The 16,047-nt window shown below is 41.2% G+C and overlaps 1 protein-coding gene across 1 annotated transcript; it reads left to right on the forward strand.

The window, feature by feature from the left end:
• The first annotated feature begins 14,198 nt into the window (after positions 1-14,198).
• Positions 14,199-15,584, forward strand: LOC129406447 (tripartite motif-containing protein 75-like). The gene has a single exon (XM_055144227.1). It carries the CDS (start codon positions 14,199-14,201, stop codon positions 15,582-15,584), a length of 1,386 nt encoding a protein of 461 aa, XP_055000202.1.
• The last annotated feature ends 463 nt before the right edge of the window (positions 15,585-16,047 follow it).

The following is a 16,047-nucleotide window of genomic DNA, read 5'->3' on the forward strand; positions in this document are numbered from 1 at the left end:
TGTCTGAGAATGACTGTGAAGTCTTTGAAAATTTGCCAATCTCCCAATGTTCACCTTAGAGATCCTATTTTGAGTCCAGGTTGTGTTGTTGGGGTTGGAGTAGATGACCTGGTGAAGGGATGGGTGTTCGAGCATTATATAACTGAGACTTAAGCCTGAAAGCTTTGAAATTTCCACATGGTGATTCAATTAAAAATAAATAAATAAATAAATAAAAACTGACCTATTGACTCTTTACGCTAAGTATTGAAGGGAATAACCCTAAGGACATCTAGATATTGTGTAAACGGTCTCACGATCCCCAAATAATGGTAAAAAAAAATTGTAGAAGTTTCTCTCCCGACCCCGGCCCTCGGTTTGGGGCTCCCTCCAAAGCCCCCAGCCCCACCCAACACCTTTCAGCCACCAGCTGATGGACCCTTAACCTCCCCACACCCGTATTCTCCAGCCACCCTCCGACCGGCCCTAACCACCCCCCACCCCCGTATTCTCCAGGTAATTGGGACTTCCCTTGGAGACCCTACCCAACATGGAGAAGCCCTTCCCCCGCCCCACGCCCCTTGTTTGGGGCTCCCTCCGAAGACTCTAGCCCCGCCTGGCACCATTCAGCCATCCGCAGACCGGCCTTGACCCCTCCCCCTATTCTCCAGGTAACTGGGACTTCCCTTGGAGACCCTACCCAAGAAGTCCAAAGGGTGCCAGCTAAAAGGGACCCAAATAAAAAAATCCCCAAGGCATATCATAGTCAGAATGATGGATGCCATGGAGAGAGACACAATACTGCAAGCAGCAAGATCAAAGAAGGAGATCATATACAAAGGAGAACCCCTTACATTCACAGCAGACCTATCAGAAGAAACCTTCCAAACACGAAAACAATGGTGGGATATAGTGAAAAAACTTAATGAAATGAACGCCTCACCAAGAATACTTTATCCGGGTAAACTCAGTTAAACTTGAAGGAACCATGCACTATTTCACAGAGAAGCAACAGCTCAGGAACTTCATAGACTCAAGACCAAATTTAAAAGAAGGACTCAAAGGGCTACTATAAGACAAGGAAAAAACCTACAAGAACAACAAACCCTACACAAAAATGGCACAAAGTCCCGTGACAATAATTTCTCTTAATGTTAACGGTCATTAATGCACCAATCAAGAGGCATAGAGTGGCAAAATGGATTTGGAAACTAAACCCAACTTCCTCCTGCCTACAAGAAACACATCAGAATAGTCAGAACAAACACAGAGTCAAAGTCAAAGGATGGAAAACAATCCTGCAAGCAAACAGCTCCCTCAAAAAAGCGGGGGTGGCCATACTAGTATCTGACAACATAGATTTCAGGCTGAAAAAGATCAGAAGGGACAGCGAAGGTCATTTTCTATTCATCAAGGGATATGTACAACAGGAAGAAATCACACTATTCAACGTACACGCACCTAATGAACGACCAGCTAAATACTTAAAAGAACTCCTAACAGAATTTAAGGAGCACAACTAGCACCACGATAGTAGTTGGAGACTTCAACACTGCCTTATCACCTCTGGATAGATCAACAAGAACAACACTCAGCAAGAAAACAATGGCTCTGAAGGAAGAAATGGAGGATACAGGGCTAATAGACCTATGCAGGGCTATACACCCCAAAAAGAAAGAATACACATTGTTTTCCAGCGCGCACGGAACATTTTCCAAAATAGACCACGTTCTGGGTCACAAATTATACCTTAATAGAATCGGGAAGATAGAAATTGTATCAACTAGCTTTTCAGAACATGATGCACTGAAGATGGAAGTTAATCAAATCAAACACTTGGAAATTAAACAACTCATTATTGAACAATGAGTGGGTCACGAAGGAAATCAAGGAAGAAATCAAAAAATACCTTGAGACAAATGAGAATGAAGACACAAGCTACCAGAACCTATGGGACACAGGTAAAGCTGTGTTAAGGGGAAAATTTACAGCTCTGCAAGCTTTCCTCAGAAAGGAAGTAAGGGCCTAGGTAGATAGCTTGACTTCGCAGCCTAAGATCTTAGAAGAGGACCAGCAAAAGGAACCCAAACCAGATCGAAGGAAAGAAATAATTAAACTTAGAGCAGAAATTAATGATATGGAAACCGAAAAACAATCCAAATGATCAATGAAACAAAGAGCTGGTTCTTCGAGAAAATAAATAAGATTGATAAACCGCTAGCAAGACTCACAAAGAAAGAGAGAGAGAAAACCTTAATAAACCGAAACAGAAATGAAAAAGGGGGACATCACAACAGAAACCAAGGAGATTCAAAAGATCATCAGAGACTACTTTGAAAGTCTGTATGCCACAAAACAAGAGAACCTAAAAGAAATGGACGAATTCCTTGATTCCTACCATCTCCCAAGACTGAACCAAGAAGACTTGAAATACCTGAATAGGCCCGTAAATATCAAGGAAATCGAAACTGTAATCAAAAGTCTCCCCGAAAACAAAAGCCCAGGTCCAGACGGATTCACTGGCGAATACTTCCAAACATTTAAAAAAGACTTGTTGCCAGTTCTCCTCAAGCTTTTCCAGGAAATTGCAAAGACAGGAACCCTCCCGAACAGTTTCTATGAGGCACATTATCTCCCTAATACCAAAAGCAAACAAAGACACCACTAAGAAAGAGAACTATAGACCAATATCTCTGATGAACACCGATGCGAAGATCCTCAACAAAATACTAGCAAATAGAATCCAACAACTCATCAAAAAGATCATACACCATGACCAAGTGGGATTCATCATGGGGATGCAAGGATAGTTTAACATTCGGAAATCAATCAACATACTCCATCATATCAACAAAAGCAAAGATAAAAACCGTATGATCATATCAATTAATGCAGAGAAAGCATTTGATAAGATCCAACATACATTCATGATGAAAACCCTCACCAAAATGGGTTTTGGAGGAACTTTCCTGAAGATAGTCGAAGCCACCTACCACAAGCCTACGGCAAGCATTATACTCGATGTGGAAAAACTAAGGGCCTTTCCTCTGAGATCAGGCACAAGACAAGGATGCCCATCTCACCAGTTCTCTTCAATATCGTACTGGAAGTACTTGCCATAGCTGTTAGACAAGAAAAAGAGATTAAGGACATCCAGATAGGAAAGGAAAAAATCAAACTCTCACTATTTGCAGATGATATGATACTATATCTAGAGAAGCCTAAAACCTCTACTAAGAAACTCCTAGAAACAATAGACTTATACAGTAAAGTTTCAGGCTACAAAATCAATACACAAAAATCCACGGTCTTGGGGCTGGAGCGATAGCACAGCGGGTAGGGCGTTTGCCTTGCACGCGGCCGACCCGGGTTCGAATCCCAGCATCCCATATGGTCCCCTGAGCACCGCCAGGGGTGATTCCTGAGTGCAGAGCCAGGAGTAACCCCTGTGCATCGCCAGGTGTGACCCAAAAAGTAAAAAAAAAAAAAAAAAAAAAAAATCCACGGTCTTCATATACAAACAATGAGACAGAGAAAAGGGACATGAAAAAAGCAATCCCATTCACAATCGTGCCCCAGAAAATCAAGTACCTCAGAATCAGCTTAACAAAGGAATTAAAAGACCTCTACAAAGAAAACTATAAAATGCTACTCCATGAAATAAAAGAGGACACGAAGAAATGGAAACATATACCCTGATCATGGATAGGGAGAATCAATATTGTCAAAATGGAAATACTTCCCAAAGAATTATACAGATTTGACGCGATCTCTATAAGGAAGCCAATAACATTCTTCAAAGAAACGGATCAAGCAATCCTAAAATTCATATGGAACAACAAACGCTACGGATAGCTAAAACAATTCTTGGGAAAACGATGATGGGAGGCATCACCCTCCCCAACCTTAAACTTTACTACAAATCGGTAACAAAACAGCATGGTACTGGAACAAAGGCAGAGCCGCAAACCAATGGAACAGAGCGGAATATCCCTACACGCAACCACAAATGTACGATCCTCTAATCTTTGATAAGGGGGCAAGAAATGTGAAGTGGGACAAGGAAATTCTCTTCAAAAAATGGTGCTGGCATAACTGGACAACCACATGCAAAAGAATGGACTTAGACCTTGACCTGACACCATGCACAAAAATCAGATCAAAATGAATTAAAGACCTCAACATCAGACCACCATCCATAAGGTACATCAAAGACAAGGTCGGCAAAACCCTTCACGATATTGAAGATAAAGGTATCTTCAAAGATGACACGGAACTAAGCAATCAAGTAGAAACAGAGATAAACAAATGGGACTATATTAAACTAAAAAGCTTCTGCATATCAAAAGACACAGTGACCAGAATTCAAAGGCAACCTACAGAATGGGAAAGGATATTAACCCAATACCCATTTGATAAAGAGTTGACATCAAGGATATATAAAGCACTGGTTGAACTCTACAAGAAGAAAACATCCAACCCCACCAGAAAATGGGCCAAAGAAATGAACAGAAACTTTTCCAAGGAAGAGATACGAATGGCCAAAAGGCACATGCAAAAATGCTCTGCATCACTAATCATCAGGGAGAAACAAATCAAAACAACCATGAGATACCACCTCACACCACAGAGAATGGCACACATCCAAAAGAACAAAAGCAATCGCTGCTGGAGAGGATGTGGAGAGAAGGGACCCTTCTCCATTGCTGGTGGGAATGCCGACTGGTCCAGCCCTTTTGGAAAACAATATGGACGATTCTCAAAAAATTAGAAATTGAGCTTCCATTTGATCCAGCAATACCACTTCTGGGAATATATCCTGAAGAAACAAAAAAGTATACTTGAAATGACATCTGCACTTATATGTTCATCGCGGCACTGTTTACAATAGCAAGAATTTGAAAAAACCCGAGTGCCCGAGAACAGATGATTGGTTAAAGAAACTTTGGTACATCTATACAATGGAATACTATGCACCAGTTAGACATAACTGCTAGAAGTTAGACGTAAATGTTAGAAATCATGAACTTTGCATATAAGTGGATCAACATGGAAAGTATCTTGCTAAGTGAAATGAGACAGAAAGAGAGGGACAGACATAGAGAGATTGCACTCATTTGTGGAATATAGAACAACAAAGTAGGAGCCTAATACCCAAGAATAGTAGTATATAATATCAGGAGGTTGGCTCCATAGCTTGGAAGCTGGCCTCACACGCTGGGGGAAAGTCATCCCAGATAGAGAAGGGAACACCAAGTAATATGTGATTGGAGATCCTGCGCGGGAAGGGAGATGCGTGCTGAAAGTAGACTAGAGACTGAACAGGATGACCACTCAATACCCTAATTTGGAACCACAACACCCAAAAGGAAAGAGAGATATCAAATTGGAATGCCCTGCTACAGAGGCAGGGTGGGGTTGGGGGGATGGGATTGGGGGTGGTAGGGATACTGGATTCATGGGTGGTGGAGAATGGACACTGGTGGAGAGATGGGCTCTTAAACATTGCATGAGGGAAAAACAAGCATGAAAATGTGTGAATCTGTAACTGTACCCTCACTGTGCCTCATTAATTAAAAAATAATTTTTTTAAATTTTTTTTTTAATTTTTGGGTCACACCCAAATGCACAAGGGTTACTCCTGGCTCTGCACTCAGGAATTACCCTGGCCGTGCTCAGGGGACCATATGGGATGCTGGGAATCTTAACCCAGGTCGGCCGCGTGCAAGGCAAACGCCATACCCGCTGTGCTATCGCTCCAGCCCCAAAATAAATTTTTAAAAAATTGTAGAAGATTCCATTCATAAATGATCAACTATATTATATTAAATGGTACATTACTTCACTTTTTAAAATTATAAAATTACATGTAATAAAATTTTAAATATAATACAACTGGAGATCTTAAAGCAATTTAATTTTACTACGAAGCTTAACTTCATTATCATCATTTCACAGAAAGTCTTTCATATTTCAGTTATTGTGGATTAATTAATCCCCTCTTTTGTAATATTCACTCCCATTCTCACTTTGCATGAATAAACCCATGATATTCTTTTGATTTTAAGTCGGAGCCTTCCTGAAAAATATGATAAAATTATTTAATTTAATATTCATAAAATTTCACATTGAAATTACATATTCATAGGAATTCAGTCATACGTATTTTATATTTGTGCTTGGCTTTCATCTTCTAGTCTTTCATGAAATACTTCATGAAACTAGCTTTTACAATTCTACATGTTGGGTACTATTGCTTCATTTGACAATATCTGTCTTTTGATGCCTTGCCATCAACAACATATTTGATTTTCATGGTTTACACTGTATAATGTTACTTAAAGAACTTATCTAAACTATGGTTCACTCAAGATTCCAGTAGACGTAATACTTTCACCAAACATAATAGTGCATTTCACTCATGAATAGTTATTTTCCCACGGTCACAGACAAGAGTATGAAAGTAGTATGCATAAACAAAATCCCATAGATCTAGTACCTAGGGGATCCAGTGAGCAACCAATAGAACCTTATCTTGTTCCTCATATATACATTTCCTTCTTTCTCCTTGGTTCTTTGTCATGTGCTTCAATCCTTTGAGTTGTTCTGAAGCTCTATGATAAGATATTCAAACAATCCCAGTTATGGACAGAGGTCGATAGGGAGAAAAAAACAACAGGCTGCTGAAGAGCACTCTTGGGTTTCTCATGCAAAGGACACCTCTGTCACTCTGTGGAGAGTCATACTGAGGCTCTGTTTGGGGTTTGTGAGGTTTTTTATTTTTTTGCTTTTCTTTTCATCACACCTGGTGATGCCCGGGGGTTACTCCTGGCTCTAGACTCAGAAATTACTCCTGATGGTGCCTGAGGGACTATATGGGATGCTGGTGATTAAACCTGGGTAGACCACATGCAAAGCAAAAGCATTACCAGCTGTTTTATAGTCCAACCCCTTCTGCAGAGACTCTTGAAGGTTGTCATGCAGGCCTGAGAAAAGACTAGTGTTTGACCATATCATATGAAACAGTTCATTATTCTCCAAGGATTCATTAAATGTTCATACCAGCCCAGACTACCTCCAGAGAGAATTCCTTTCTGCTCTGGTCAAGATTATAAATTTCTTCTAGCTTGTAACTATCCCAACTGACCTATATAACTCCTTAGCCCAGGGAGAGATTTTTTTGAGAACCAGAAGTTCATTACCTACTCTAGATTTTAGCTCTTGAATAAATTTTTACACATCAACATTTGTATCTCAAGAAGTTGGTCTTTCTAATAAAAACCACCTGAATATAGGTTCCGATTATTTGAGGGAAGGGGTTGGTTTGGGGCTTGGGGATCTTGGGAATTGGACCATACCCAGCGATGCTCAGGAGTTACTCTTGGCTTTGCACTCAGGAATTACTCGCGGTGGTGCACAGGGCCCTTACCTGATGCTGGGATCAAACGGCCACGTGCAAGGCAAATGCGCTTACCCACTTTACTAACAATCTGGCCCTTAAAATAGGGGGATAGGGGGTCATTTATTTATGTATTTATGTATTTATTTATTTATTTATTTTTGGGTCATACCTGGCGATGCACAGGGGTTACTTCTGGCTCTGTATTCAGGAATTACTCCTGGTGGTGCTGGGGGACCATGTGGGATGCTGGGAATCGAACCCAGGTTAGCCCCCTGCAATGCACATGCTCTACCCCACTGTGCTATCACTCCACCCCCTGGGGGTTTATTAATACAAGTGCAGTCACTTGGAGGAATGGCATGTTTTTAATTGAATCTCCATGAGATAGACAGTTACAAAGATGTTCGTGATTGGGTTTCAGTCATTCAATTTTTCAACATCTGTCCCTTTTCCAGTGCACACTTCCTATCACCAATGTCCCCATTTTCCCTTCTGTCCCATCCCCAAACTCCAACCTGACTAGCCAGGTACTTTCTCTCTGTCTCTGTCTCTATCTCTCCTTTTTTCCTTCTTCCCTCCCTCCTTTCCCCTTTGGCATTATTGTTTGCACTACAGATACTGAAGGTTTATCAGGTTGTTCCTTTACCTACTTTCAGCACTCAGTTCTTGTCCAGAGTAATTATTTCCAACTATCCTTGTTATAGTGGTCCCTCCTCTATCCTAAATACCCTACCCTCCCAACCCCCACTTGTGGCAAGCTTCCAATTGTGGGCCAATTGTCGTGGTCATTGTTTCTACTGACCTTGGATATTAGTCTCATATTGTGTTCTTTAGGGGCTGGAGTGATAGCACAGCAGTTAGGGCGTTTGCTTTGCACATGGTCCATCCAGGTTTGATTCCTCCATCCCTTTCAGAGAGCCTTGGCAAGCTACCAAAAGTATCCAGCCCACATAGCAGAGCCTTGCAAGCTCCCCATGACATATTTGATATGCCAAAAACAGTAACAACTAGTCCCACAATGGAGACATTACTGGTTGCCATTCCAGCAAGTTGATGAACAACCGAACAACAGAGCTATCGTGAGTGGCATTTTAATCCAATCAGCATAGAAATTCCCACATCCTACTGAGAAGTTCCGAGCACTTGGACTTGAATGTGGTAGCACAGATGCAATCACTCTCTGATTTGGAATTTCAATCCAGTCAGTGTAGAGAATGCCAATCCATACTGGGAATGATAGATTTTCCTTTTTTTTTTTTCCTAATAAACTTGCTGCCCTATTCGTCTAATAAAGTATTACTTTTTCTTTCTTTTTTTTTTTTTTTGCTTTTTTGGTCACATCCGGCAATGCACAGGGGTTAATCCTGGGTCTGCACTCAGGAATTACTTCTGGCAGTGCTCAGGGGACCATATGGGATGCTGGAAATTGAACCTGGGCCAGCTGCCACAAGGTAAACGCCCTCCCTGCTGTGCTATCACTCCAGCCCCTACAATGCTTTTCTAATAAATTTGTCCTACCCTCTTTCCACCCACAATAGCTACTGCATAAAGTTCCTCAAATTCTCTTTTCAATTTCCAGATAGGAAGTTGTTTGATTCATTGCTCATTTAATAAAGCTCTGTGGGTACCTAAATTCACTCTGAATTTTAATAAGCTTTATTCGCTTATTTCCTTGTTTGGAGACCATGCATGAGCCCAGTCTAAACTTGTTAAACAATCTCTCCTGCTCCTACAGGAAAATTCTTTCAAGTAAAATAAATCTTAAAACAAATTTTATTTGAGGGAATTCTGGAATTTTGTAATTCAATGAGATAAAGAATCACTGGGCATAAAGTCTAACTAAGCACTTGCGGGGATATTCTCAAATGGAAAAGATTCTGTGGATTGTGATCAAAGCAACTGGTTAGATAACCAGTGAGAAAAGTTGAAAATCTCACACAGACACCCAGAAGTAATTCTCCTTTACGGAGTTGTGAAAAGTACAAATTTAAATTTATGGTGTGTTAGTAAGAAATCCTGCTGCAGTTCAACTTTAGGTAACAAAGTATAGTTAATAATGAGTAATTCTTTAAAGCACCACTGTATGTGGACACAGAGGGCATAGTCTCTGGTCCCAGGAAATTAATCCCAGGCCAGAAAAACAGATCTGTTGCACTATCTATCCATCCCGAAGAAGAACCAAACTCTGCCTTTAATATTCCTTTGGAAATCTTAAAGTTCAAGTCAATCACTTAAAAAACGCCTACTTTGTATTCAAAAGACTATGGACCAAACACGATGGCTGCTTAGTGTCTATCTTGTAAACCATAACATCCAAAAGGAGAGAGAAAGAGGGAATGTGTCTGCCAGAGACGCAGGAGTTGGGAAGGGGTGGGAATGGCAGGAGGGACACTGGGAAAATTGGTGGTGGAGAACCGGCACTGGTGAAGGGGTGGGTATTTGGACATTGATAGAAACATAATCATGAAAAATTATAAGTCTGCAATTGTATCTCATGGTGATTCATTCACTGTCATTGTCATCCCATTGCTCATCGATTTGTTCGAGCGATCACCAGTAACGTCTCTCATTGAGAGACTTATTGTTACTGTTTGGAGCATATCCAATACGCCACGGGTAGCTTGCCAGGCTCTGCCGTGTGGGTGCGATACTCTTGGTAGCTTGCCAGGCTCTCAGAGGGGCGGAGGAATCGAACACAGGTTGGCCACATGAAAGGCAAACGCCCTACTGCTGTGCTATCGCTCCAGCCCACAGTGATTCATTAAAATAAAAATAATTAAAATTTAAAAAATAATAAATTGATTAATTCCATTACTGGCAACACAGATGAAATGCACAAACAGATAATAAAGATAAATTGAATAATGATGAAATTTACATAGTTGTTCCACATTGGTTGAAAACCTAGAGCAGATAACTGAAAGTAATGGTATCTTTGACGCCTCTAGACACACTTATTAAGAGTAATTTACTTGTGGGGCTGGAGCAATAGCACAGCGGGTAGGGCGTTTTCCTTGCACGCAGCCGCCCCGGGTTCGATTCCCAGCATCCCATATGGTCCCCTGAGCACCGCCAGATGTGCAGAGCTAGGAGTAATCCCTGTGTATCGCCAGTTGTGACCCAAAAAGAAAAAAAAAGAGTAATTTATTTGATTATTTATCTTGCACACGGCCAACCCGTGTTCAATTTCTCCGTCCCTCTCGGAGAGCCCGGCAAGCTACCAAGAGTATCCCGCCCGCACAGCAGACCCTGGCAAGTTCCCAGTGGCGTATTTGATATGCCAAAAACAGTAACAAGTCTCACAATGGAGACAGTGTTGGTGCCTGCTCGAGCAAATCGATGAACAACGGGATTTCAGTGCTAGACAGTGCTGATTTATTTGATTGTTTTCTTGTTCAGTGGCCATACCCAGTGGTGCCTAGTTCTTCCCCTTGACTCCAGGTATCACTCCTGGTGATGATCAGGAGACCATATGCAGGGCTGGGCATTTCCTTGCATGACAACTATATGCAAAGAAAGAGCCTTAGCCTCTGTACTATGTCCCTGGAAAGTTTTGGTGCCTTTTTGGCATTTCAGTTGCTCTTGTCAGTAACATTTCATATAAGTAAAACCAGTTAGTAATTACATTTCAATTCCTTTTCAAGAGTGTGATCACCTCAAGATCCAACCATTGTATCTCAAAGGCACAAGATCATTTTAAAGTAGAAAAGTAATATTTGATGGATTATAATGGTTTTGTAACCAGTCACCTGTATCTTAGTTCTCACCATCATGAATGCACTGGTTTACATAGTCATCCAATAAAGATGACTATCCTTTTAAAAAAAATCATTACTTAAAAAATTGATAGAGTATGTAAGTTACAACCAAGTGTGGCCAAAAATATAAGTAAAAAAATTGTTTTGGGGGATCACATTTTGTTATGTTCAGAGGTCACTTGAACCCTAGACTTTCTAATACATGTGCTTCACATGGTTTTAGCCTATTAGGCTCTCTCTGCAGTCCTTAATTAATTTTTGTTTCAATTAAAACACTATTGGGGCTGGGCGGGCCGCAGGGAGATAATTCAGCCAGTGGGTTTTTGCCATGCCTGTGTCTGACTCAAGTTCGATCTCAGCATCCCAGTTTATGGGCCTCAAAAGCACTACCAGGAGTAATTCCCGAGTGCAGAGCCAGGCGTAACCTTTGAGTGTCTCCTGGTGTGATCCAAAAGTCAAAACACAAGAGCAAAAAAAAAAAAACGAAGGAAGGAAGGAAGGAAGGAAGGAAGGAAGGAAGGAAGGAAGGAAGGAAGGAAGGAAGGAAGGAAGGAAGGAAGAAAGGAAGGAAGGAAGAAAGGAAGGAGAAAAAAGGAAAGGAAGAAAGAAAGACAGAAAGAAAGAAAGAAAGAAAGAAAGAAAGAAAGAAAGAAAGAAAGAAAGAAAGAAAGAAAGAAAGAAAGAAAGAAAGAAAGAAGAAAGAAAAAATGAAGGAAGAAAGGAGGAAAGAAAGAAAAAATGAACTAGGGTTCAAGTTATGAATCCAATTAATACTTCAAACTCAGTGGTGAAAAAGTAACATTTTCTTCCACTTTCTTCCTAGGCTAAGAGGATTTAGATAGGATTAAGTGAGGATTAATAGTACAAAGTGTTTTCTGTAAATAGCCATTTGGACCCTGGGCAGTCTAGCTCCTGTTACTTGTAGGCGGAGTCATCGCTCTTTTCTGGGATTTGTCACCTGAGCTGGAAGACCCACCCAGTGGAGACCCACCCAGGGGCCTATAAATGAGCTGGCCAGCCCAGCGTCCACGCACTGCTGCCCAGCTGCCCTCACAGAGCATCCAGGAGCTCCGCTGCAGGCTGACCCCAGAGGAATTCAAGCCCTTTCCATTTGGCCATCCAGGTAAGCAGGGAAATGAGATGATGTGGGATGTGGGTAGGCAGAACTTTGAAGGGACACAGATCCTGGAGACTTCTGGCCCTGCAGTGACAGAGATCTGAAACTGCAAAGGAAAGGCAGCCTCTGTTTCCTTTTCTGGAGAAGACTTTCCATTCATTGCAAATCCCAGTTTCTCCAGGGGCTTTGACCTCATCACACAAATCCTTGCTAAATACAGATAGCAATTTGCACTCGGACCTAGGTCAGAAATTGTGGGGGGTATGTGATGAGTGGGGGGTGTATGGAGGGGCACAGTGATTAATACCTGCCATATGACAAATCACCTGAAGGGGCTGGTCTGAAGCCACAAACTCCTTCTATAACTTTATACATACATTACATGTATTTGTGATACACACACATATATATAATTTTTTCTTTAAGGAGGAAGACTAGAAAGCAAGTAGGGGGTTAAGGTACTTTTCTTACTTCCCAACCTTGGTTAATTTAAAGCATCACACCACATATATTTCCCCAACCATAGCCAGGAATGATCCCTAAACACAGAGGCAGGAGTATTTTCTAATTTCTGAGCACTGCGGGGTACAGCCCCGAAATAGAGAAGAGAAAGAAGGAGAGGTACTTAAAAAGTCAGTTTGGAAGTGGGAGATAAAATATAGGAAAAGAAGAGTAAGCTAGAAATTGACTCGAGTGGGGTAGGTCACAGAGGTATAGATTGATTAGCTGCAATTTTCATAGAGGGATTGTGGTTTACAATAGTATATACATTAGTTTCCTACTTCCATACATACCACCCCTATAATGAGCATCAAGGTCACTACACCATTATCCCAGAGAGTGATTGTTCAGACTCAGAGTGAGCTGGGACTCCACAGGCACCAGTTATGCATTCCACATAGACTCTGATATCAAGCCTCCTCCCTGACTTTCCATGCTCTTATTTGGGGAAAACATCTTATAGCTGTCTCAATTTGAATTGCTTGATAGTAAAAGTTCTATTTGAATTGTCTACATCCACTTGACTCAGTCTGGTGAGGATAAGAACAGAAATATATCCATTTCTTTTAGATTCTTTAGTTCAGTGAATTAAAGTTGTTCATAGTAATCTCATTCGATATTTCTAATGACTGTTATCACTTTTTTCTTTCATTTCTTATCCGATTGGCCTGTATTCTTTGTGAGAAAAACAGGACCTGCTTTTAGAAAAGGGCTCATCAATCCCTTTTTTATTTATTTTTATTTGTTTTATTTGTTTTTCTTTGAGAGCCACCTCTGGCTGTGCTCAAGGCTTGCTCCTGGCTCTATACTCAGGGATCACAATTTGTGTCACACTGTATGGGGTGCAGGGGCCGGGGCTGGACACCAGCGGGAAGAATCTGAGAAATCCTAAACTATGATAATTGATGTTTTAATATTTTAGTCAGAATATAATAATGTCATCATAAATGTGAAAAGCATTGATAAGATGATATATCACATGTGCTTAATTTTTGTGTCAGAATTATGTGTATATTAAGATGAGGTAATTATATCTTATTACTGACATACATGCCATTTATCTTGACAGTTTGTGTTGAAGTGATCAGATTATCACCACCCTGAATCTCGTGAAGTGATCCGACCACCTCAGTTGTTGATCTCTTAGCTGTTTCCTTTCAAAGAGAACTAACTGGTCAAGGTAATCTGAGCAACAGGAATCCAGAGACTGTGGTCAGTGATACCTGGACCCGATTACACTGAGCACCTGCTTCAGTAGCTGAAGAAAAGGAAGCAGAAATAAGCTTGTGACCTTAGAGCTTGAGAATCTGGGAAGATTCAGGTCCTCTAAGGAGAGTGACAGTTAAGGAAACGTTTGTTTCTCACCCCTCAGAGTGACTGGAAAGCCAGAACTTTCTGAAAGGCAGACAACCTCCCTCCACCACCCCCCCCCCCCACAGCAATGGCCTTTGCATCCTCCCTAACTGAGCTCCAACTACAGGCCACCTGCCCCATCTGCTCGGATTACCTGAGGGATGCAGTCACCCTTGACTGTGGGCACAACTTCTGTGACTCTTGCGTGCAAGAGCGCTGGGCTTATCTACAGGACATCTTCCCTTGTCCGGTCTGCTTTCACCACTGCCCTGGTGGAGCCACCAAAAGGAACACCCAATTGTCTTACATTGTTGACATCATGAAGCAGCTTCCCACTGGAAGGAGTAAAAGGAAAAGGCAAGAAGAGGAACCCCTCTGTGAGAAGCACAATGAAGTGTTAGACCTGTTCTGTGAGGAGGACTCTGAGCTGTTGTGTCCCCAGTGCAGGGCCTCTTCTGACCACCAGGGTCACCACTTGTTGCCCACTGGGAGAGCCATAGTGAATCAAAGAAAGAAGCTCAAAACATATATGGAACTTCTGAAGAAACAGATCAACGATGCTAAAATGGTGTATGAAGATCAAGTTAGAGAAGGCACAGAAGCAAGGTGTCAGATAGAATATTTCGAAGGAGAATTAAAGCCTGAATTTGAGAAATTTAAATTTCACTTGAAAACCGAAGAGATTGTAATGTCCTCCTCTTTGCTTACTTCGGAGATCATCATGGAAGATAAGCTAACTCAAAACAAAAATTCTATTTCAGACCACATGAAAACCCTAAAAAATCTCCTAGATGAACTAACAAAGAAGTGTTTGCAGACTGACCAGAACTTACTAAGAAGCATCAAAAGCACTGATCTTCAGTATGGAGACTTACCATCCCCGGTGGTCTTGACATATGAGATCAAGAGAGAGAGTTCAACTCTCCCCCCTCATTATATTGGTCTAAACAATATGGTCAGTACTTTTCAGGAAAATTTGACACTAGACCTCGAAACTGCCCATGCAAATCTTATTGTTTCCAATGACAGAAAAAGGGTCACATTTGGAATAAGACCAATGAACTTTGTAGGCAATTTCCAGCACAGGATTCCTTTCCCAGCCGTGCTGTGTTGTGAGAGCTTCACTGAAGGCAGACATTTTTGGCAGGTAGAAGTCAAAGGTACTGGTGAATTGTCCCTAGGACTGTGTAAAGAAAACTTCCGTGAAAAAATTCCTGTGTCCTCAATCTCTGACAATGACTTCTGGCAGTTTAAGCTGACCTTGAGGCCCTTCTGGGATACTGAGCAAGAGGAACAAGATAGGAGATATGGTGTGTTTCTGGATTATGAGTTGGGAGAACTTTCCTTTTATAATCTGAAGAGCAAGTTCTTCTTGCATAAGATCACTGGTACATTCCCAGAAAGAGTGATACCCTTTTTTGCTTTTGGACCTTCTTCAGATTCTCTTATGCTCAGTCTAGTTATGGAGCAATGATGTATTTATTAGAGGATGGTTTTGTGTTTTTTTTCCCCCTGGTGTTGAATGTAAATAAAGTTTAAATAAAGTTTTTGGTTCTATGTTTGATGACTCAAGTGCAGTTTCCTTTTTCCTTTCCCTTTAGCCCCTACATTTGAAAAAAAAAATGATAGGATGGCACAATCAAGGGAGGCTCTCAAGACCAGCATTTACGTTCCATCAAGTTCAATTTAAGTCCCTAGTTATGCTAGAATCTTCACAGTCCACCAGGCAGTGGCCTCGAGAAACAGTTTACATACTCTTTGTTAATATATTCACTCAGTAAGTGCAGTACAGGGGTCATTGTATAGTAACAGGAAATCTCAACTTCTGTTGGTGGTCATGAAGTATAGACAGATGTCAAATTATAATGTATGCCTGTAGCACTATAGTAATCTCGTCCCATTGTTCATTGATTTGCTCGAGAGGATAAATTCTCCAT

This window comes from Sorex araneus, chromosome 7 (genome assembly GCF_027595985.1).
Source record: "Sorex araneus isolate mSorAra2 chromosome 7, mSorAra2.pri, whole genome shotgun sequence".
In the NCBI taxonomy this organism is placed as follows: Eukaryota; Metazoa; Chordata; class Mammalia; order Eulipotyphla; family Soricidae; genus Sorex; species Sorex araneus.

Coding starts and splice junctions, on each gene's coding strand:
- LOC129406447 (XM_055144227.1), top strand. CDS start 14,199: ATGGCCTTTGCATCCTCCCTAACTGAGCTCCAACTACAGGCCACCTGC.